A 25,911-nucleotide genomic window follows, 5' to 3' on the forward strand; every position below is an offset into this window, starting at 1 on the left:
TGTTTGCATTTAAATATGTCCATCCAGGTGGGTTTCTTTCCTTAGTAACCAAGAAAACAGAACCATTTTCTTTCTTTCATATAGAGATTTCTATTTTATGACAGAGCATTTTCAAAAATATAAATTTAAACATATGAACTATATGTGTAGACACAATTGCAGGAATTTACTTTGTGAATGTTAAACAAACATCCAGATATGTATTTTCATGCATAAAAAATGCGGTGTCCACATAATCTGGTCGTGACACCTCTTTTTTTTTTATACTCATGGTGAACAAGAAAGGAGGTTTCGGCAAACACTTTCAATTATATTATAATGAAATATTCTTGATAAAACAAACCAGAATAGTAAGTAACAGTTTGCTTAAAGGTAAATAAGTATTTTGAATTCTAATAGTTTTAAAACGCAATTTAAATTTCTAAAATATATGAGAAGCTTCACACAAATAAGAAAATATTACTCATCATAAACATCGTCTAATGTTGAAATCTGAAATTATGCTAGGAATTACTGAATTAAAGAAACCAATATTTGGAGAAATATATTTCTATAACTCCTAAATGACACTCCCTCCTTCAGGTGTAAGAAGCAATAGCCTAGGATTTATAGCATACTATCCTAAAAAACGAGGTGGAAACAAAAGTTTTAAATGTTATTATATTATAATGAAAGGCAGTATTGTCAGAATAGACAGAAGGATGACGACAAAGTGCTTATTGCCTTTTTGGTTCGATCTTCAAGGCATTTTCATGCCGTTGAAACTGATATTCAAAAGTAATGCATGATTAATGTGCATATATACATTTTTATAAATAAGACATTTCATGTGCTTCATTTGTAGAACATATTACTTGAAGCATACACTTCCTGCAAGGCATAAAATATTTTTTTTTCATGTAGATCTACGTTGGGAACCATGTAAGCAAATAAACCTTCTTACTTTCTCATTTAAACAGAACTTGTAATTCTTATGAAGGGCAAAGTTACTTTTATAAGAATTATTTCACTATTTGAAAACTTCTGGTCATGAATTCAAGGATCTACGCATTTCTCAATGAGAAAAACTGGTGTATTCAATGCTAAAATCAATTCTATTAGTCCATTTATATCTCTGAAAATTTAGAATGTGTGCATTCTGGGTAGAGTAAATTCTAAATGTTGGGTAGCAATTACTACCCCCCACACTTTGAATCTTATGTCATGCTGGCTCATGGATGCATATTTGTGATTCATTTTCTCTACATTTTTGCATTGAGGTTTTGTGTACTAAGAGATCCTTGACTCCCCAAATCTACAGAAAATTAACTAAAATACACTACCATTTCTATTTGGTATTTGATAGAAATGAACTGAAATTTATGATTATTCAATAAACCAGGTCATGCAGCTACTACATATTTTGCTAGGAAAAAAATAATGCTTCAGGGTTTAAATGATACTTCTCTTGACTGAGTTTTACTGGTAAATACATTCATGTCAAGGGGTCCTAAACTGAGCAAGCTAGACTATATTTATTCTATAGCTATACAAACACATGTTTATAAATATTCTTTACCTATGTTTCTATATGTACAGGTATATATATTCTATACCCTTATATATAAACATAGCACTCAGGAGGCTAGGCAGGAGGATCTCTGTGAGTTTGAGGCCAGCCTGGTCTACAAAAGTTAGTTCCAGGGCAGGCAACACAGAAAAACCTTGTCTCAAAAAAACAAATAAAAAATTAAAAAAATAAAAATAAACACATGTATATATGTTCTATTTCTATATACAGAGAGAATACTGTAGAAGGTGATAAACAGACATATACATTAAAATTTTAAAAAATAATGACCTATGTACACAGGGATTTTAACTTTGCAAAGAGAACATTTCTAGAACTTCCAAAAATGATTTCTTTTGAATTCTGATCAGATGGTTGAAGATTGTGTCTTAATCAATTTAATGGGAGTATCCAATGTCTACATTTTTATAAATGTTAGTAAATTATTTTTATGCTTTTCTGTGTATATTTAAAAGAAAGGAATAATACATGACACTCAAGAATTTAAAGGGAAAACTGGGCAATTAGAGCTGGAAAAAGAAAATGTCATAGCTTTTGAGCTTTTAAGCAATGGGACTGAGGATCTATTACAGATTAATGGACTAAAGACATTGAGTTCTCAAGTTTTAAGTAAAAAGTTCCCTGGGCTATGTATTTCTGTTCTCTTTAGCAAAAAGTAAGAATCCTCACAATAATGAAACTCTCCTCTTAAATCCCAATAAATGCAACTTATTACTATCAAACATAATTAGTGTTTTAGGGACAACATTTTATAACAATTCAGGAATCAAATATGAATTATAACCTGTGTTAGAATTTTCTATTTTATAATCCCCCTTTATCTTTCTTTTCAGTTGGACACTACCTCAAAGACTGCCAAAAAGATGATTGATTTCAAATAATAGTTTGCAGTCATTTTATGTTGCATAAATTACAATTCAAGATGTTTTACATAACATTTATCAATAAAACTTCATATTCTATTTTCATATTTTTATAACAACATGAGAATTCATAGATAGGTGTTCACTATTTCAAAATCACAGCCTTAGTCTTTTGATTATTTAATAGCATATTAATTTCATTAATTAAATTCTAATTAAATCATCCCAATTTTACCACTAGACTTAAATTTCCTTATATTTTTGTGGACAATTTAGGCATTAACCAATTAAGCAATAAATTCACCACTAGTAACTTTAAGATACATCTGTCTTTCCAGTCAGTGGTGGCTCACACCTTTTATCCCAGTACTCAGGAGGCAGAAGCAGGCAGATCTCTGTGAGTTCAAGGCCAGCCTGTTATACAGAATGAGTTCCAGGATGTCCAAGGCTATACAGGGAAACCGTGTCTTAAAAAAACCATGATACTTGTGTCCTTATATAATATTCACTTTCTCCCTCCCTCCCTCCCTCCCTCCCTCTCTCCCTTCCTCCCTCCCTCCCTCATCCCCCCTCTCTCTCCCTCTGTGTGTGTGTTTCTTTCTACCCTTCCATGATTATACCCTTCTATTTCTATTTTGAAGTACATTGATTTTCCTGTAGTATTTGGCATGGAAATAGAATATAGTAGCTATGAATTAAACAAACTATATGTACGTAAAATAACACAATTACATCTCTAAAGCCATAATGTTCAGAGCACAAAGCAAAGATGCTATCAAATTAACACAGAAGCAATGCTGATTGTGGTATTTTGATGAGACAAATGCAGGGGAAAGGCTTTCATCTGAGCTCTAGGAAATGGATGTGGCCTTCAAAAGGAAGAAAAGAAAGAGAACTTACTTCAAGCTAAAGTCATAATAGAAAGAAGATACAGAGTAGGAAAAGACCTTGTGATCGGGGAATCAGACTTTGTAAAACACAGACGTGGAGAATAATGACAAGAAAGATGACAAAGGGAAAGAATGGTGAGAAACTTGTGCACAACTCCTTACGCAATAGATAAGCACTACTCTTGCTTGGATAAATCAAATGATGTCGTTTGAAGCTTATGTACAATAGCATACAGGAAGGAGGGAAAGAGTTGATATTAAGAGACTGGTTTGCTGCTGATGTGCTAAATCCGACGTCCGCACAGACGAGAGTGGATGAGTGGAAGTGATGAGAATTTAAGGGCCGTCGAAGATGGACCTCCCTCTTCTCCAGGATAATGAATCAGAGTTGTGTGGGATAAAAGAAGAAACTAAATTTCGAAAGAATATGAGGACTCTGTGATATGAAATACAGAGAAATAGAAGGGATTGAACTAATCTTTGGGTTTAAGACAGAGCTAACATAATTATATGGAAATACGGTAAGTGTAGAAAGTTATTAGAAAGCAAATACATGATCAGATCTTCAAGTAAAGTTTTGGGAACCATGAACAAAGAGATGATACCTAAGGTTCTCAGAACAGATACTTTGCCTATGGAAACAGGGTCAAGAATAAACAGCACTCCAGGGGCTGCATGAATGAGTTGAGAGATGGGCCCTGCCAGTCAAGGTGGGTGGCTTTCCTTCTATTACTATGGTTTTCTTCAGCGATATCTGCATGATCTTTTCTTTTTCAAGCAAAGGAGGACAGATTTGTACTAATATTAGATTATCACTGAGTGCCCCTAAAATGTCCCAAAGAGAGCCACTTATCTGCCAAATTAAGTAGAACAGGATGAAGAGAACGCTCGGGAAGACCACTCTTAATGCTGTGCATTTTCTTGAGACCCTGAAGGTGATAGTATTTCTTAATATTGTGTACTCCATCTCATCCATTTACCTGTAGTGTTGTAGCAAGTGCTAGAATATAATATTATTCACTTGTATCTACCTACTATATAGACGAGGAATGATAAAGAACACTGAACTGCATCTCTGTTTGGGAGACTAAAGTTCCTAGGACCTAAATGACATAAGAAGTATTCCAATGTAAGTGATTCAGTGTCCAAATTGATACTCTGCCCTTCCCTTTAATCAAATGATACTCTTTGCTATACTAAAAAACAAGAAAACAACTTGAATGTTAAATGATAGTTTGGATATTATTTCAAGTAATATGAAGAGAAAATCCAAATAATTAGTAAGATTTCAATAGTCAATCTTTGCTGAAACAAGAAAGAGGAAGTATATTTCAACTTACGTTTTAGTATATCATCATAATATGAATGGTTAATATTTGTTTTAAACTTAAATCATTAAGGCTTAAATTTTTAAGCTTTAGAATAATTTCCAAGTGAATACTCAAGTTCACAGACATTAAATCAATGTGGCTACTTCATTAGTTGTATGAATGGTGGTGAGCTGTGCACCATTCTATATGCTGTCTGTTTATGCTGTGAACTACCCTGTCCATACAAGGGGGTAGTTCAGTATAAATCTACTTTTATTGGATAATGTTTTATGTTTCGTATTTGATGGTAAATAGAACAGTCTTTATAAAACTTCCTTAAATAAACTTGGGTTTCTTTGAAGGTAATCTTAACTTAGGAGAAGGTGTAGAAAGACAGACTAAATTCATACTCACTGCGATAATGTTGCTGGCAGAGAACGTCTAATAATTGAATGAACTTGTCTGTAAACGTCCAGTTTAGACATGCATCGGCAGGAAGTGTGATTGGCAAAACTGATTGTGACTGGTTTGGGGCCTTGAGAGAGAGGCACTGTAATTTCAAACAACTATAAAGGGACAAAAAAGAAAAAATATATTATATAGATGCTACTAAGGGCTTCTATGGTAAATGTTGGAGTCCACAAGAGTGCATGAAATTAGCTTGTTATGACTTGGTACTATGTAATATAGGCAGAGCCTCATTAATGCTTTTAAAATGATAACAAAGTAAAAAAAAGTTTGCTCCTAAATACTGTCTTCCATCAGAATAATAAATATTTTAGTTGCTGACATCAAATCACTAGCTCTGGAGCATATTAAAAATATGATGACCAACTAATGATACAGAACAGAGGAGTGACAGACCAGTATGTTCAAGGAAAAAGAATTGTTTCAGAGTCCAAGATTACTCAGTATCAAGGTCTTAAAAGCCTAGGAATTTAAAATGCAACACACATTATCTGTAGTAAATATCTTCCTGACTTATGAGCAAAGCTACTGGCCACACAGCCTAGAAATGCTTAGTTAGGTCCTATTTTATGTCAACCACATCCATAGACATAAATTACAGTTATAAAACTCATTTCCATTCCAAAGGAAATTTCTTCTTGAAAGTTTTACACATCTCAAATCTCAAGAATTTACATTTAAAATAAAAACAAGCAATCCATTATTTTGACAAACAAAGCTGTGTTATTGCAATCTTGACAGACCTTATAAAAATGGAGCTGAAAATAAAGTAGGGCATGTTATGTTTTGTTGGGCCAGACTCTGAAACTGAGGTGTAGCTAAGGTGTTTTCTGCATTCCTACTACATGGAGAACTATAGCTCTCAAAAAGGGATGGGGGCAGATGTAACAAATAAACTAAGTGGATTTTGATTCTAAGGTTCATAAGCCAGCTTATTACTAGAAAGAACAGTAAGAGCAATAAGATTAGCTGCCTGCCTGTAAGATCTACTTATAGTAAAACAAAGATAGTTGGATGCTGTGCTATTTTGTATTGCTTTAGCAGTCTGAGGAGTGCTCCAAAGGGAGAAATACCTCAGAGCTGTGGAACTGCCCCCTGTCCCCTGGTTGTAATTTCACACCATCACATCACAATAACTAACAATGGGGAGGGGTTAAAATACATTTGACAGCTTGGGTCACACACTAGGAAGACATTTTCACTGAATTTTCAAGGAAGAAATAAAGTTACTTATGGCATCATGGCTGAACCTGAATGAAGATCATGTAGAGTGAAACAAGCCAGGCTCAGAAATACAAGTACTACATTGTCTAATACGTACGTGGAGAATAAAGTAACCAATGTCATTGAAATTAAGAGTAGAAATGACGATTTTTAGAAATTTTAGATTTTTAGATTTTTAGAGGAATGATAAGACAAGGCTTCAGTTAGGAGGTAGTAAGACGCTCTGGCGTACCATTTCACAGCAAGACCACTTATAGTCATTGCATATGGCATATCTCAAAAAGCAAGAAGTATCTTCAGTACTTTTGCAGATATAACTTATAAATATTTGAGCACATAGGCTCTTAACCTGATTACATAATTCATACATATTTAAATATGTAGTATACTATCAATATGAAATTCCGTTTTTAATGTAGCTATCAAAATAAACCTTAATTGAAGAAAAAGGATGAAGTATAGGATGTGTATTTTCTTTACTTGAAGGGTACATATACATTCAACAATTCACCTATTTTCTAGAAAAACATAACATGTTCATAAGGATGGATATAAGATTATACCCAGAAAGGATATTTTATTTTGTTTCTGTATTCAAAAACTACATGTGTTTAGAAAAGTAGTTAAGCTTTTCCAAGAAATATATTTTGTTTTTAATAATCAGTTAACCAAAGATATTGACTGATGTATTACTTCACAAGATTGCTATTAAAATTATGTAACACAGTGTGCATGAATATGATTATGTATACAATTTGCTATAGAGATGCTATTATTTGCATAAATTCTCAAGGTTATGTTTTTTCCCGAATACTATGTATTTTTCATAGATAATATATGATTACAACATGGCCAGAACTATGATTTTGAGCAGTTGTTCTCTGAGCATGCAATTGCTTATGTCTCTGGGATGAAACTCCTCATTTGATCTATAGATAGCTGTTTTAAGAAAGAATTTTGTAGGTCTACATAAGTAACAGCTTTTCTGTATTTTAGGACTTGTACTAAGTCTACAATAACAGTAATCAGTATAGAAGATGCATAGGTTGTGCATCAAAATAGGAATTTTAATATACTTATAAATTATTTCTTTAACTCATGTGATATTGAGGACAGAATCTGGGCACTTGCATATGATCTGACACTGAATTGTGCTTCAGTTCTTAATATTTTTATAGTTATATATGATTTTAACTACATATTTTAATGTATTTTACATTTAAAATGATACAAAGGATAGCGAGCTCTATAAGTTAGCAATAAAGGTACAATAATGATTATAATATGCAGATAAATATTTGTGTCTAGAGCTGTAGGAGAGTTTTCAGCATCAAAGTTGTGAAATAAATCATGGCATTGCTCTGATATACAGTGAGATCAACGGGAGTGGAAAGAGGACAAATGTAATAAAAGGAACATTAATAGAGGAGGCAGAGACACATAAATATCTTGTGAAAAGATAGACTAAGTAGGGGGAAAGCCAGGAGGGAATATGCAATGGAAGCTGAGCCAAAGAAAGAACTTTTCTGAAAAGGGTGTCTTTGGTTAAGTGTTGGGCAAATATCTCCTAACCAGAGCGGTAGGGACTGGATGGAGACTAGGGGCACTGCAAATAGCTCTACAGGTGGTGAATAGGCAGAAGCTGTAAAAGAGGAGCAGAAAAGAGAACTGGGGGACAGGAAGAAAAAAGAGTATGCCTGGAAAAGAACTCAGAGGGGGCAGACCACTGGGGAATCTGTTGTTACAGGTTTCCTATTGCAAGCGTTGACATTGCCTTACATGATGAGGCAGCACAGACTCCCACATTGATAGAGAAGATATTTTTGGAGATTATAGCTACATCAAAATGTTGAATTGCCCTGCCCCCAAGCCTTGGCAGCAACATCTCTATCTATGATAGAACTCCATCCACCCTGTTATCCAAAGGGAAAAGGGACCAGAAGGCCACAGTGGGTAGCCTCAGTAATCATGGTACCATTATTTCAACCACACAGATAATATTCACTATCAGCATCTCTCACATGTCTGGGTTGTATTTAGTAGCGAGAGCTTTGAAGAATGTTCTGGTAAGACGGAGGATTGTTGAACTGTGAATTAATAAAGCATATCCTTAGAAAAATAACATGGCTGTATGCTTTGGAATATAGAAAGGAATGTATAAGGAATAAATATGTAAAGGTATGAGGTAGCAGGTGAAGAGGCTGAAGATCCTAACACTACAGAGTTGACTCTGCCTTAAGCTAAGGAGATGTAATAAGCGGCTACAGGGGTGTTTTGGGAGTTAACCAAACACAACGCAAAGAAAATCGCAATGAACATTTTCACAGTTCACTGTGGCTAAGTAGGGAATGGGGAAGCTTAGCTGAGTCCATCTGACCTACAGGGGCAATTAGGATGAAACAAGACACTTTCATTCCAAAGACAAGTTTTTCAGGGGGCTTTATTCATTATGTAGTTGATTATATCAGTGACAGGCTAGGGATCCCAGGAAAGATTTGACTAACATGCCAAGTAGAAAGATTCTTAATACTTAAGTTTTATCCATCTATCAACTTCAAAAACGTTGCCAATTATGTGTGTTACTAAGGCTAACTGTAACTATGCCAACTATTGCTGTGTACTCAAGAGGCTTCTCTAGTTTCCAATTTCCTTCTCTATTGGCCTGTATGTGTATGTTAATGGAAATCTGTATTACATTTTAAATTATTGTAAACTTGCTTATTTGCATGTTAATTTGTGATTTGTCAGTAACTGATAAACTCAATATTACTTAGAACGAACACATAGGCCTCTTTCCTAATCAGATGATCTGTGCTTTCAAAGAATAAACTTTAGAAAACAAGTAGATAATCACTATACATACATTTTTTAAGGTGCATGTGCCACTCTCTAATTAAATATACACACTCTTCAAATAGTTGGTTGCTTTTGTCTTTAGTCAATCCCTAGTATAAATCAACAACCAAGGACTTGAGGGCTTAAGGAATACCAGACATTGGGTAGAGTCTTGGAATTGCCATGTGTGAGTATATCTTAGGAACAGTGACTTGAATCCTAAGCATCCATTCCATTATGGATAAAATTACGGTGCTAATAGCGATGATAAGTGATGAGCTTGGGTTCTGTCTTCTCCCTGCTCCTCTTTTTAAAAACCATAATAAGAGATGAATGTAAAACTTTGCTGAATGGATTCTGATGTTTATTTTTCTTTATTTCTGCTTAAATTACTTTCCTTATTCCGATCATCAATAATTATTGATTGAGTGTCTCTAAACTGGAAAGATCCAAAGTGGAATTCCCAGATGATAGGGATCAATCACGACGCTCACGGTTAACAGTATTATCACGAAGAGTGAATGGCAGCACACGTGTGTGCATGTACAGAGATACCATGGGAGAATTTTTAAGGTACCACACAGTTTACAACAAATGCTCTTAGTAAAGAAAAAACTGCAGTGTAAACTTCATGTGAAGTTTCTCTGTCCATGGGAAATCTGAACAGTTAACTACAATCATCTGTCAGCAGAGTCATGACCTATATAAACATACTGATGTTTGAAACAGTAAGTGGATTCTATCATGCTCTATTACTGTTCTCACACTGGCGTCACATTAATTTGCATTTTAATCTGTACCTAGTAGCATTGTTTTATTCACTTCAAGTCCAAAGTAAAAAATTCAGGCCACGGTGTGCAGAATTAAATAATAGCTTATATCTAGTATGTCTATTTAGTAGGTACTAAAAGATAGCACAATCTACTTAAAAATGTTATGAATTACAATCTAATATAAATAAACAAAACAGTTTTATGCTACAAAGAAAGTACTTCCAGAACAATACATAATATTAATTTATATTTAATATTTAGGTAGTAAAAAATATTTTTAGTGAACAGATTTTATATATGTTTACATGCTTGTTTTTGCTTTGGGATAGATTTTAAAAGGCATACATATTAAGAAGGTTTTCCTTAATGTCTGAAAATGGAAAACCTTCTGATTTTATATTCTGCCAATATGTGCTAAGTAAAGGGAAACGGGAGATATTTCTGACGTTAGGTTCCCTGTTGTTATCTACTGGTGTTCTTTAATAAGAATCTGTAATGGCCAACTCTCACCAACAAGAATGGACTTCAAGTAAAGCACACTTTGGAACAACAGTGTTTACCCAGCATAGCAACTGCTGCAGATCAGCACTTCCCATTCCCATACATCTTACAGGCTGCCCAAGCAAGCATGCAGCACTTCTTCGTTGGGAATAAACTGGGATACAGTGCATTACTCAATTCAAAAGAAGTATTTTTGGAGACAAATATAATCACAAATTAAGACTTTCCAACCATCTTCATATCTAAAATATAATTTGCTTTTCCTATAACTATCCTAACTTTTCACACACTCAATATAAAAATAAAAGACTGTGTGGCTGGAGGCTGTAATAGCAATAGTAAAATCAGACTTAAAATTACAAAACATTTAATTCCTAAAAATGGGAAGAGATGAAAGTTCAAAGTTGAGGTTAGTGGTTAAGCTTAGTGTTCCATTCAAAGACTGCGGAACATAGATGTTTCTGGAAGGAAAAGCAGAGAGAAGACGGAGTTTCTCAACGTACTGTCATGCATGAGATGCACAGACTGGGTTACATATAAACCCCAAATTAGGAGTTTTCAGGGTATGTGATAAAATTTTAACAAAGCAATATTGTCATATGACCAAAGTAGTAATTTTTTCACAGATGTATTTATTATTCTCTTCAGGAAAATAGAATTATTGCAAAACTTCCTTATAACTCTTCCTGGCCGAGAACACTTTCTCCCCATCAAGATAAAACCTGTTTTATCTAACAACTGTACTTGCCAAAATACTAACATGTTAAAGATACAAGACAAATAATATTCTAGTTATCAAATTCACAAATTATACATGACTTGAATAAATTAGTCTTTCACACTATTGCAGCATTCTGAAAGAAATGTTTCTAACTACAGTACAAAACAATAGTGCCCACTTTTATTATAAAGTTCAATTTTATACTAAGGCAGAAATGTAATGCTACAAAGAAATTGTGATACCTTTTCTTCAAATATAAACCATAAAGGAATAATTTTGTCATCACCTATGCTTATATGATTTCTTTTTTTTTAATTTGGTTTTTCGAGACAGGGTTTCTCCGTGTAACAGTCCTAGCTGTCCTGCAACTAACTTAAGTAGACCAGGCTGGCCTCGAACCCACAGAGATCTCCCTGCCTCTGCCTCCTGAGTGCTGGGATTAAAGGCGTGACCTTACATGATTTCTATAAAAAATACTAAACATAAATTGAAAATTTTTTGAGATGTAAATACAGTATTTTAAATAATGTTCAAAATTAGCTCCTGTTGGACAGGCAGGTAGCTCTGGTTTAATAGTATCGATTATACAAGGGCCCAGTTTCTTGAGAGCAAAAGTCAGGCCTTCCAGTGATATCCATGGTCCTAGTTACTTTCCTTCATGTATTCCCATGTTTAAAATGACATTTTGGGCAAACGGGAATATTCAGGGGCTTCTCACACCAAGCACATGGCTTCAAAGCACCCACCTTCCTTCTGTCTCTACTTTCATCTCCAAATAACTTTTACTTCCGGCACAAATCGCTTTAGCATTTGGTTTTATCGCCTAAATATACAACTTCACAGAAGAAAATACACTTAGAGAATGTTTCTGCAAGAATTTCAGATGGCATCCAATCTGTATGTTTCTAGGTGTTTAAAGGGGAAGCCTCTGAAGCAGTTGGTATTGATTACTTTAGTTTGGAATGCCCAGCCCATGTGGTTTTACTTTACAACTAGAAACTCGCTTCCTTGTGCATTCTGATAACCTGCCCTTCACAGAGACCTATAAAAATATTTCTATTTCTCCATTATAAAAAAATCAACAATCATAGCACAACACCCGAAGCCCCAGTGGTCTTAAAGTCTATATGACTCACACAGGTGACTTGGACTGCTCAAAAATGTGTCTGAAACTTGAATAAAACAAAAAACTTGAGTATTTTGTTTATTTGTGGCTTTTTTTCTTTGATGTTAAAGAAATTTAGCAGTAAAAGCCTATTTCTTTTAATTGAAGAGGAATCTTTACACATGCTTATGTGTAAATTGGTAAGATTTTTTTTTAGGAGAAATTTTTTAAGTAGAAGATGACAAAGTGTATTAAAAAGCAAAATACATCTGAGCATTCCATCCTGCTTTTGGGATGGCTCATTGATGGTACTTCCATAAACCTATGCAGTTCTCATTCGTAATACCTGTACTACTTTTAATGACATTATAAATATTTTTATTTTACAAGGTTAGTTTTAATTATGTGTATGTGTGTTTTTCTAAGGACACATGTATATTAGAGAAGTTGGATCACCTGAAGCTGGTCATAGATCTTTGTAAACCACCAGGTCTTGGTGTTGTGAATTAAACTCTGGTCCTGTATAAGATCAACACTCTTAACCTCTGAGTTTTCTCTCCAGTCTCAGATACTAATTATCTTGGCCATATATGAAATCTTACTTGGACAGGATGTATATATCACAACTTACCGTAAAACACAATGGGATGCTACTCATTTATGTGAATTTAGGTCAAATTCATCGTTTTAGTCTAAGGAAAGCATGGTTTTACAAAATAAGAAGTCATGGCTGAGACAAATAATGGATGTTGATTTTCCGTTGGTATTTGTTTTTCTCTTCTGACAAATTAATTCGCCATTAAAAAGCACATTAGGCTTCACTTCAAATAAAAATTAGCAGCATGATGCGTTCTCACAAATTAAAAGCAACAGAGCCAGTCACTTCACTAGATAGAGTTCTGGGTCCAACATGATTCTTATTATCTGCAGCTTTTAGTGCTTTCAGATTCCTGAAACCAGCACACTGCAAACTCAACCTCTGACCTGGAAGTAACATCTTTTTGCTCAAGTATTTATTCTACTCAGCCAAGTGTTTAGCACGTGCCAAGAATTGCACTGTCGTCTCTAGGTTAATAAACAAACAGGTTTTGTTTTCCTGGAATTGAGGGAAAAGAATAAAAAACAAGAAGTAAACATATGGCAAATACGACAGAGGATGTGACGATGGAAAATGGCAGGTAACAAAAGAAGCTATGGAATAACACAGCGCCATGTCAGGGAAATGTGGAAACAGCTTCTGTGAGTGACTCTAAGGGCGAGCAGAGCCTCGCGGGAGAAATGGAGACTTGGGGATGAACACCTAAGGAGTTGTTTCTGACATGGTGCACAACACTGAAATGACTGCTACGTGAGCGGCCACGTGACCTGAGTCAGAGGAACACGAGTAGTAGTGAAGAGAGCTCTTGAGGGCAGACGCAATGAGAGACAGGAGCTGAGAGTGAGGGATTATGGTGGACCTGGAAAATCACGTCTTAATGAAGGGAACGATAAAAAGCAGTCAGCTTTCAGTCTTTGTAGGTGAGAAGACATGCTTTTCTGGGTATTCCAGTAGACAAACATGAGACAATCAGTACACAGGAAAGATGCTGGCTCAGACTCAACAATACAGGGCTTCTGAAAAGAGTTTATGTCACTACATAATGTTGCAAGTATGTTGGAAAGAACTAAGCATGGATGGGGGACAGCAGCTATTAGATCCATGTTTTATGGTCCTAGTGAGAGACAAATGTGGGCTACATCAGAGTGAAGACATAATTGGGGTTTCAGATACTTGGAAGTTAAGTTTCTTAGTGGAACTGTTGATTGAACTTTTCGTTAGAAGAATCCTTGGCTTGACCAAACTGATGACAGTATCACAATAAAAACAGAGGGAAATGGGGGAGAATGAGATTGACTTAGTTGCTTCTCAGGCAGTCATAGACATACTGACAGACTTTCTAGGAGAAAGCTGAGTCACAGGTTTAAGTATGGATTATAGAAATCAGGAGAGATTTGGAATGAATCACTGTGAAAAGCAAACACAGTAGATGGGAGACCATAAGTGTGCAGCTGGATAAGAGGTGTCTTTAGACAAATGTTAACTGGTTCCCAACTATCTTAAATCGCCATGTTTCCACCGTCATTGCACATCAAGATGCCTTCGCTGCTCTTCCCAGTTAGTGCGATGGTATCCTTTCTGCTGTCTAGACTTTAGTTTCCTCTCTTCCGCATCTATCCCGTTATCATGGTTATCCCAGCATGTTATTATAAAAAGCACATGTCTAATGTTGTCATTCTCCAACTTCAAGGTCGTTCACTGAGCGCCATTGGTTTTAGAATTAGATTATCATATTCATGACTACCCTGTAATTTACCCTTTAGAATCTCCTACTATAATATCTTCTGACCATTTTGTATGACCAGTGTTCTGGGCTCTCTTCAATTCTTAAGGATCACCTACTCCCCTCTGTTCTAGTTATTTCACATATAACTTTTAGTTAGACTTAAAGATTGTTTTTTAACTGGAAAGACCAGTAATAATTGAGGGAATAGTCTTACTTCCTACCATCAATAAGATTATCCTAAAATAGCTGATATTGTTGATTAGCTAAAGTGTGTATTCAGTGAAACCATCAATTCCATACAATTTTACATCAAACAAATCAAATCACAGTTTAAATGTTTCATTGTAACACAGGAAGTGATCATTTAACTTTGTATTTTGAGAACATATTTTTGCTACATTTCTAAAGCCATAGGCTTTAAACATTTAAAAAGAGCTTGGTCACTAAATGAAAATGGTTATTCTCTCTCTCTCTCTTTCTCTCTCTCTGTACATGTTGTGTGTGTGTACGTGTGTGTGCAAGTGCATGTACATATGACAGCCAGAAGCCAACCTCAGAAATGATACCTCCAAAGCCTCCTACTGTGTTACTAGAGACAGTGTCTCTCACAGAGACCTGGGACTTACTGGGTTAGCCTGGCTGGCTATTGAGCCCACCTCTCACTCCTTAGCACAGGTACTATAAACCCCTATCACTGTGCAGTACATTGGTACTGGAGACTGAACTCAGAAACTGTGCTTCCAAATTAAGTGCAACAACTGAGTTATCCATCTATTCCCTGATGATGGGTATTCTTAAAGTTCACCACAACCGCGGCTATGAATAAGTGTATACACTGTACATGTCCTATATGCATATGATTGTACTGTCATGCCTATTGTTTTCTTGACGAGCCTTAACTATATGAGCAGAGTTTATAATGCATGAATTATAATGCGCGAATTTCTTCCCTTGTGAAATTGTAGCACCAAAAACCACAAGATGATTAAAACATTTACTTCATTTTCAAATTAAACGTAAGAACATTCTACACGAAGTAACTCACTATAGTGGGATCCGAGGTATATGCTGCAATTCCCCTGATCGCTTAGAGGGCTCTAAAGGAGAACTGAGGTATGAAATACCTACCGTCTTGCTGAGGTAACCTGTGCTGGTGTTCATGCATTGCAGCCCCTCGCTGTTGCAGCAGCCCCCACATCTGTAGACGGACACACATGGAGGTTTAAAGAAGGTGTTTGTGGCTGCTCCAAACTCCTTCCCCACATCTATACACACCTCACGTGGCATGCATTGAGTCTTTCTCCACTCATTATCAATACCTGTCGAGTCATAGGGAAGTCCATAAGTTACACAGAAGCCACCAAGGGAGAAACAAAGCCTACAGCATAGGGAACTTACTCATATTCGACTTCAGGTTTTAATATTTTGTGTAAAAAGTTAGAAAAACAACTGACTGGATCCTAAGTGTCCCTGGGTATCGGAACATTAGAAAAGATTTAGCAGAATAGCTGGGGGAGTTTCCTTTTAAAATGATTTCTACAGGGAGGTAACAAAAATAGATTTAAATTAAGGATTTAAAAAAATTACACCACTATCATATCACACACGTTTGCTTCTCCTTGCTCAAAAAAAAAGGGAAATTTAATATATGGAGGCTTACGAGTTGTGCAGAAACTAAGCTATGCTCTTTGCCTGCCATGTGCAACTTCTTTGGTCATGAAGCAAATGTAAACAACATGGTTTTTTCTTCTTCTACTGAGATGCATGTGTAAAGAAAACTACGGTTTTGGTGTCAATTCAAAGCTCATTTTCAGACAAGATTTCCAGCAATTATGAATAATGTCATGACAGCAGCTATGTGCAAGGCAAAGTTATTTTCTACCTATTACGACTTGTAACCTAAACTGACTCTTTTCAGGAAAATCAAAGTTCTTATCCCCTTCGTGCTATCTTTTGGACCTCTGCTTCCAATAAGATGTTGGCTTACTTGTGACATTATTGACTCTGTATTATATTAAAAATGATGCCATTCCTGAGTGTTGTAGTTTATTTCTTCCATATTTCCTCTAAACATTTTCAAGGATAATAAATTATGGGTTATTCCACGATGATTCCCGTTAATTTTTTTTTTGGTTTGGCTTTAAACATACTTTGCAATATCAAATTGTATGTGTGTGGTGGGGTGCATGCCATGGACAGGCGAGAGGGAGATGTTGGGTCCTCTTCCCTTCTCTACCTTATTGTCTTGAGATACGTTTCCTCAGTGAACCAGAAACTCTGTTTAGCCTAGGCTGGTTGGTCTCTTAGTTCACAGGACTTTCCATTGTCTGTTTTCTGCAATGCTGAGGTTTTTAGGCACCCCTAAGTATGCATATTTTACATAAGTGCTGGGCATTCAAATTCAGGTCTTCATGCTTATAAAGCCAACTCTCTTATTCCCTGAGTTATCTCCCTGACCCCAATATCAAATGTTAAAACAGAGTAATATTTAAAACTAAAGAAAGCTTTTTCTTAATTGGCCTGCCAACTCCTACTTTGTCATTTTATACAACATGATCATTTTGTGAGATATTATGGTATATATTTATCTACTTCATAAAGGGGGACTCTGAGTCAGTTATTTCTGAGGTGACATCATGGAGCTTTCGGAAAGATGATGTGCACTAGCAACTATTTTCCTTTCATTGTTTTTACGTGTTTGTGTGTGCGCGTGCATGTGCGCATGTGTGCGCATGCATGCGTCTGTCTGCCCGCTTATTTGTCTGTGACAATAACGCCCAGAGTGTTATGTACCGTATGCACAATGGATAAACATCCTAATGTTCTAGCACAAAAGTTAAATTAAGCATATCCCCAAAATGAAGGAAATGCATGCACGGCTTTTTCCTAAACTACGAATTTTCTTGAGATACAAACATTTAAACTAACTTAAGTTACTAAAACAAATTAAAACAGTATAGAAAATTTAAGTATTTTCAAATGTTTGCAGTGAACTATTGTCTCAATTCCCAAAATAAATATTTGTTGATATGTATATGTCTTCTAGCTGTGGATTTCAAGAAATCATCTAACTACGTAAAAAAGGATTCCCAACGTGTTTTATTAAAAGTAATTCCACTGAATTTTATTTTCTTTATTTTTTTAGCAGGGGAAACTTAAAGTATATTGAGCGAGAAGCAAAGGCCCACACCATCATCATCACTGATGAACGCACGAGGCAATTCTTGCACTTTGCTCCCGTACTTACTTTTCAGGATCTCTGTGTTATAGTGTGCAGCAGCAAATTTGACAGTGTCCCCTGTCCTTGTGTTGAGGGTAGGCTGCTGCCAGCCGCCTTTCCTCAGCTGGCACTTGTACATTTTCCAGTAGTCTGGGTACAGGACCGACATGAGCTCATCTACACTGGATACTGCCCGCAGCTGCTCCTCCAGGTCTTTGCCTGCGAAAGCCTGTCAAGGAAAAGCACACGATCAAGACTTCACCTGGCTGAGAGTTTAGGAAGACAAACTCAAAACCCTTCTGCCTTAATATGATGGGACTTTATACAAGCTCCATGAAGACAGTAAATTCACTTTGGAAACACTTTTTCCATATGTGTCTATTCTGCCAAACACGCAAACTCACTGTAAGTCTGTCCATACATGAATGTGAACAAGTATTATATAGAAAATAAAGAATTGATCAAACAGGTTGCGAATAACAACAGAAATTACAGAATGTAATATAATTCCATTACAAAATGATGACAGAGCTGTACGATTTAAACATGGAAAAGGTATACAATATGTACATTAACACACCTAATGATAAGGTGTACTTTTTGAACAAATTATACATATTGGATAAATGTATACTGTCTTGAGTAAAAGAGACACAGCAAGCCTAGTCATGTTCTACAAATTGTAGGGTGAATTTTGTTTTGAATACACTTTGTAGTTTAAGTTTTAAGTAATGTACAGACATAACTCTGAATAATCGGATAAAACTATCATCTGTAAGTACATTGTAGGTTCTCAGATTAACTCTTATAATTTCATAGAATGTGCCTTTGCTATAGTATTTAAATTGTAAGAATCACCGAAAAGGGCAGAGGTTATTACAAACAAATGGAAGCAAAGTGGATTACAGGTTGCGCTATCCAGTCCTTTTACCCACTAGATGTTCATTACTGTAATACATTTGCATGAATGACAGCCTTTATCATCGAATTACCCAGATGATCTCCATGTTGGATTGAAAGATCCTATTATGTGGCCTAATATTAAACTTCAACTCTTTGAGCATTATCTTACTTTGTGAAGTGACAATCATAACTATTCATGGAGTTTTTATGATGGCTCAACGAAACCACTTAAAAGCATAATGTACCTGCCGCAGACAGCCGAGGAACTGTCATTTGCTCGTCTTTAGTTAAAGTGAAGCTTTTACGTTGCTGTGAACACAGGTGTGGTGTGGAATTTCTTATTTGACCCCTGCGTTTTTATAATAAGGGGCTATCAAGCTAGTAACTGAGCACTGTTGGCTAAGAAGTGGCAGGTGCTCAGGTAGTATTTCAAGGAATAGTGATAGAGTGTCCAGAAGACTTAAGATTATATTTGACCATCTGATTGTGAAGCATTCCATTTGTATTCTATTTTTGAAGATGTGAAGAGGCCTCAGCCACCTAGAATGAGTTCTCAACTGAGCAAGAACACGCAAAAACCCTTCAAAGGGAAGAGTTAATTACATGAGTCAGGTTAGTTTTAACATACTCTTGAATATTTATTTCACTAATGTTGTCTAGAACACTTAGGTTATTTGCTTGAATATGTGTGGTTTCTGATTTCCAGAAATCCCACACCATTAAAAGTGACAGTGTCTTAAAAACAGATACATAACTTGAAGTAAAGCTTCATGCAATCTAAAAGTGAATGTAATTTTGCTTGTCAGTGTGGGTAGATGACCTAGGAGATATTAGCAGTAGTCTTTGCATAACGGTTAGCATCTCTCTCTTAGCAAAGAATGACCTCAAAGACACCTAGTAAAGCACGTAAAGGTGAGACAAACGTCAGAGATAAGTTAGCGACATGCAGAGCAGAGAACAAGAGAAACAGTCGTCTTGGTGTCAACGTTAGCCGAACAACAATGCCAATCTATACTCCTTAGAATCACACGAGAAAGAGCCTTTCATCTGCACTCTTGAGTTTCTTCCCTGTTATGAAAGCCGTAAGAGAAGCCGAGAAAGTGGGCTCCCAGGCATGATCGACAACTTTGTCACTCACGAGTGCTCCTCAGGCTTGATTAAAGTTTGCTCAGGTGACTGGCACGGAGAAGACATGATTGCATGTAGGCATTTCTATTTGAAAAAGCCCAGGGGATTTTAATAAATAGTACGTGTGAAAAACATGCTGAACTTGCTATGATGAAAAATTTGTTTCTAACAGTCTGTAAACAAATGCCAAGCATTTGTTCATACGGCTATCAAGTATATAGTATGCATGTATAAACTAGATCTTTTTTAATAGCTGAATGAGGTTGAAACTCATGGGTAAATCCATATATTGCAATTATGAAAGGTTTTTCCCTTAAATTTAAACAGTTATCCGATGATAATAATCAGAAGTTATAGAAAGGGTAAGAGTCCATAAAAAGTGGTTTATCATTCTGTTATATTTTTATGAGAGCCCAAAAGTTCATATAAATCTGATTGCTTAGCCAATATATTTGTATTTTAGAAGTGGGTAAAGAAGAAGACAACAATACATAAGTTTAAATACTAAATGTTTTTTATTTTAAGTTAGCCACGTATTATCTTTAATGGTGTATTATAAGTAGTAGTTTGTATTATCTTGCACAATTTATAAGATTGTATCTTATAATTCTAGATCGAGGTATCAGTTCAATAAGAACAGAGTTTGACTAAACTACAGAACAAAAAACATTTTCATATTATTTGTTATACACATTACTTCTCTGTCTTATGAAATCAAATTATTAGTAGATTTCACCTAACACAGTAATCAAAGTCAGTAACTGACACAATTGCTTGATTGCTTTCTTTTAAATAGGATCGAATTAAATTACTAAATTAAATGAGTACTGAATTTACTCATCCACTAAGATAGCAAAAAATAAATATAAAACAAAAATGTGTTTTATTTTTGTTATTTTGTTCTACTTAACAATGGCATTTGCATAACACATGGAATTTTCTCTTGTGCTAATGTATAAAAAGTTAAATCATATCCTAATTTTTAAAACACACACACATACACACACACCAAAGGAAAATGAGATTTAACATGCAATTTTAAAATTTACCTTTTAAATCTTTCTCTGTTATAATCCATAACTATAAAAGGCAACTCAAACATTATCCTAATGAAAGGAATTTTGTAAATATTTTTGCAAAATCTTATCAAGTCCTTTCACCTAATGTCCTAAAGAAAGGGAAGAGTTGGGCTTATTTCACCCTCAGGATACCTGCCAGTCAGGTCTACACAAGTCTGAAACCACAAAAGCCCAAAGATGGCAAAGGTTATTTCAATTTCAGTTTAGTGTTCAAAGCTTCCTCTGGGAAGTTTGAATTTCTAAGTTTCATCTGAAATGCTGCATCAAAAATGTTGTAAATAATTCTCTAATAAGGAATAGATGCTTTTAACACAATTATATATGTATTATAATATCTATAATTCATATAGATATTAAAAATGAAATATTGGATTATTTTCCTAATGAAGTTTAAGTGATAGAGTGAAGAATGCTTTATTCATTTTAAATTATGTTATTTCCAAGGCAAACTTCTGCTTCCCCTGTCAGCTCTTCAGTCAACACAATGGAAAACAAGACACGTGAAAGACATTGGACACGGAAAACTACTGGTAAGACTTTTTTCTAGAATCAAATTCCCATTGATTCTACTTTCTAAACAATTAATAATTCTTCTTTTTCCCCTCCCCCTCAGGTGTGACTGCAAACACAGCATTAAACGGATAAACGAAAAAAATGTTTACAGCAGATTTGATTCCTGTCCATCTAGAGACATTTGGAAACATCTAACTAGGTCTAGAAATAACTTTCCCTTTTAGAACAATGAGTGTATTCCTACTAGAAGTAAGGGAGAGTGACCAAGAATATCATTACACTTTTAGGTTAATGTCCTACAGAAGAATTGTCTAAGGGTAATGTTTTAACACTGCTATTTTTAAGAAACACTGCAGGGGGCAGTAGAGGGCTTCATTAGGTGGGTTAATTTAACTTCATGTGATGGTGTCATGTACACGTCACATATTGCTCTCAGGAACATTCCAGAAGGGGGAACTTTTTAAATGAATTTCATTCTGTAAAATTCTTTGGAATTTTAAATGAATTAGTAGGTTTAAATACTACCACCTGCTTGGAATTATGTATATCACTCAGTGACAGGATCACGCTTCTGTTTTTACAAAACGTATTTCTTACTAGTGTTTTCTTGGCTCATAACAAATAGTAAAATGTATTCATTTATATATGGTATTCCTAAGTAAATACAAAATGTTGATTGTTTCCATTTTATTGGTTATAATTTCAGAAACGAGCTTTACATTTTTGAAAAATGTGCACTCAACTGCTCGGGAGCTGGCTTCCTAGGTAAACACTTGCAATTGAGCAAGCATGAGGACCAGTTTGTATCCACAGGACTCACACAAATGGGGAGCAGATATGGCAACTGCCTGCAGTCTTAGTCCTTCAAAGTTAGTTATTAGAATTGGCAAGCTCTGGGTTCAAGTGAGACCCTATCTCAATGGATAGGGCACAGAACATCAGTGTCAATTCCCGTCTCTATACTCATGAGCACACGTGTGTGCACCTCACACACATGTCAACAATCACGTGTAAAGACACAGTAATGTTTCTTTGATATGAAAACAAATAACTGGTGCTGACATCATTTACTACTAATTAAATATCAATAGTGTGATTTTTTTAGATTTCTTCATCTTTTATGTAGGCTGAGGTAATATTCTTTTTTATTATTAATAAAAATTTCTGCCTCCTCCCCGCCTACCATTTACTTCCCCCTCCCCCTCCACTCCCCCTTCCTCTCCTGTCAGAAGAGCAGAAAGGGTTTTTTGCACTGTGGGAAGTACAAGGTCCTCCCCCCTCCATCCAGGTCTAGGAAGGTGAACATCCAAACAGGCTAGCGCCCCCACCCCCAAAGCCAGTATATGTAGTAGGATCAAAACCCAGTGCCATTGTCCTTGGCTTCTCAGCAGCCCTCATTGTCCACCATGTTTAGGGAGTCCAGTTTTATCCTGTGCTTTTTCAGTCCCAGTTCAGCTGGCTTTGTGAGCTCCGATTAGATCCGCCCCACCATCTCAGTAGGTGGGTGCACCCCTCGTGGTCCTGATTTCTTGCTCATGTTCTCCCTCCTTTTGCTTCTCATTTGGACCTTGGGAGCTCAGTCTGGTGCTCCAATGTGGGGCTCTGTCTCTATCTCCATCCATCGCCAGATGAAGATTCTTCACAGATCTTGAGAGGACAATAATCAACTTTATATGGAAAAACAAGAAACCCAGGATAGCCAAAACAATCTTATACAATAAAGGAACTTCTAGAGGCATTACCATCCCTGACTTCAAACTCTATTACAGAGCTACAGTATTGAAAACAGCTTGGTACTGGCATAAAATCAGAGAAGTCGACCAATGGAATCGAATAGAAGACCCGGATCTTAACCCACAAATCTATGAACACTTGATTTTTGATAAAGGAGCTAAAAGTACACAATGGAAGAAAGAAAGCATCTTCAACAAATGGTGCTGGCATAACTGGATGCCAATCTGTAGAAGAATCAAAGTAGATCCGTGTCTATCACCATGCACAAAACTCAAGTCCAAATGGATTAAAGACCTCAATATTAATCTGAACACAGTGAGCCTGAAAGAGGAGAAAATGGGAAGTACTCTAAACATATGAGCACAGGAGACTGCTTCCTACATATAACCCCAGCAGCACAAACATTAAGGGCAACATTGAATAAATGGGACCTCCTGAAGCTGAGCAGCTTCTGTAAAACAAAGGACACTGTCACTAAGACAAAAAGGCAGCCTACTGACTGGGAAAAGATCTTCACCAACCCTGCAACAGACAAAGGTCTGATCTCCAAAATATATAAGGAACTCAAGAGACTAGACTTTAAAATGCTAATTAACCCAATTAAAAAATGGGGCTCTGAACTGAACAGAGAATTCTCAACAGAAGAAGTTCAAATGGCCAAAAGACACTTAAGGTCATGCTCAACCTCTTTAGCGATCAGGGAAATGCAAATCAAAACAACTTTGAGATACCATCTTACACCTGTCAGATTGGCTAAAATCAAAAATACCAATGATAGCCTTTGCTGGAGAGGTTGTGGGGTAAGGGGAACACTCATCCATTGCTGGTGGGAATGGTACAACCACTTTGGAAAGCAGTGTGGAGGTTTTTCAGGAAATTCGGGATCAACTTATCCCAGGATCCAACAATTCCACTCTTGGGAATATACCCAAGAGATGCCCTATCATATTACAAAAGCATTTGTTCAACTATGTTCATAGCAGCATTATTTGTAACAGCCAGAACCTGGAAACAACCTAGATGCCCTTCAATGGAAGAATGGATGAAGAAAGTGTGGAATATATATATATATATATATATATATATATATATATATATATATATATTAGAGTACTACTCGGCGGTAAAAAACAATGACATCTTGAATTTTGCATGCAAATGGATGGAAATAGAAAACACCATTCTGAGTGAGGTAACCCAGACCCAAAAAGATGAACATGGGATGTACTCACTCATAATTGGTTTCTAGCCATAAATAAAGGACATCGAGCCTATAATTCGTGATCCTAGACAAGCTAAATAAGAAGGTGAACCCAAAGAAAACTATATAGTTATCCTCCTGGATATTGGAAGTAGACAAGATTGTCGGACAAAAATTGGGAACTTGGGAGTGGGGTGGGATGGAGGTAAGGGGAGATGGGGAGAGAAAACTGTGAAGGGGAGGATGGGGAGAGCTTGGTGGAATGGGATGGTTGGGATATAGAAAGGGTGGATATGGGAACAGGGAAGTATATATATTAATTAAGGGAGCCATTTTAGGGTTGGCAGAGACTTGACTCTAGAGGGGTTCGCAAGTGTCTAGGGAGATGCCCCCAACTAGTTCTTTTGGCAGCTGAGGAGAGGGAACTGGAAATGGCCAGATCCTATAGCCATACTGATGAATATCTTGCAATAGTGTGATTTTTAAATTTTTAGTAAACATATCATATTCCATCAGAAAGTGACTAGATCATGATCAAAGTTTGAGAAACTTTCATAAACTGAACTTTTGTAACCCTAAACAGATGAGCACACAGCACATTAAATACATCCTAAATATTTTACCATGCTTTTTAATTATAATAGTCCACTAAATGTAGCTAACATTATTCTGAGTTCTTTAATATAGATTTTACTTTGCTTTGAATTTACAACAGTAGTATGCTGCAGTATGTATCCATAGTACTGGGTTTCTTTTCTCAACCTTGTGTTTGTGAAATTGAACCATTCTGTAAACTACTGCAATTTGCTAGTCTGTGTGTATGCAGTATGCACTTGAGGATGGTACATACTAAGAAAAAAATTGAGGTCCATGAATTAATCACATAATTAGCTGTCTAGATAAGGCCAAAATAAATGTATCAATTTACACTTCTGAAGGCTGTATATAAATTCTCTTGCTCTGTGTCTTTGCCAACAAATATTAGCTGTTTTTTTAAATTTCCAGTCATTTTAATATGTATGTAATAATATCTCATTGTGGTTTAATGTGTTTGGATGTTTGTAGAGGCAGCTCCTAAAAGCTTTTTATTCATTTCTGTTAACCATCCTTGGTACTGTTATTTGTGAGAATTATAAAAATATTCTGGATAAAAGCTCTTTTTATTGTGTACCTTTGGACATGTAAACCACAGACATATACTGTGCAGCTCTTCTCACTAATTCAATAGTGACTTCTAGTGAACAGAAGTTTTTTTTTATACTAACATTATTTGAGTTTTTTCAAGGTTAATGTTACTGGTATATTTTTTAAAAAAATTTAAGTCAGGATCATGAAAATTGTCTTTCTACATCATTTTCTAAAGTTTTATTTTTAGGACAGTTATGAACCTGGAATTATTTGTCCAGTATAGTGTGAGACAGATGACAGAATCCTATTTTTATATCTAATTTATTTTGCATCATTTATTCAAATCTCCATCACTTTTGCATAGTGCAAAACTGAACCCCTTCTCAGGTATCTGTTTAATTTTCTGCCCCTATGCTAACAC

The 25,911-nt window shown here is 35.7% G+C and overlaps 1 protein-coding gene across 1 annotated transcript in view; it reads right to left on the reverse strand.

Moving 5' to 3' along the window:
* Vegfc (vascular endothelial growth factor C) overlaps positions 1-25,911 on the reverse strand; it is a 105,770-nt gene that overhangs the window by 8,476 nt on the left and 71,383 nt on the right. Inside the window, exons 2-4 of the mRNA XM_038326646.1 lie at positions 17,832-18,033; positions 15,713-15,903; positions 5,048-5,199 (exon numbers count right to left, since the gene is read on the reverse strand). Coding sequence (XP_038182574.1) covers positions 5,048-5,199; positions 15,713-15,903; positions 17,832-18,033 — 545 coding nt within the window. The remainder of the gene's footprint in view (positions 1-5,047; positions 5,200-15,712; positions 15,904-17,831; positions 18,034-25,911) is intronic.

The sequence above is a fragment of the Arvicola amphibius genome, chromosome 4 (genome assembly GCF_903992535.2).
Source record: "Arvicola amphibius chromosome 4, mArvAmp1.2, whole genome shotgun sequence".
Taxonomy (NCBI): Eukaryota; Metazoa; Chordata; class Mammalia; order Rodentia; family Cricetidae; genus Arvicola; species Arvicola amphibius.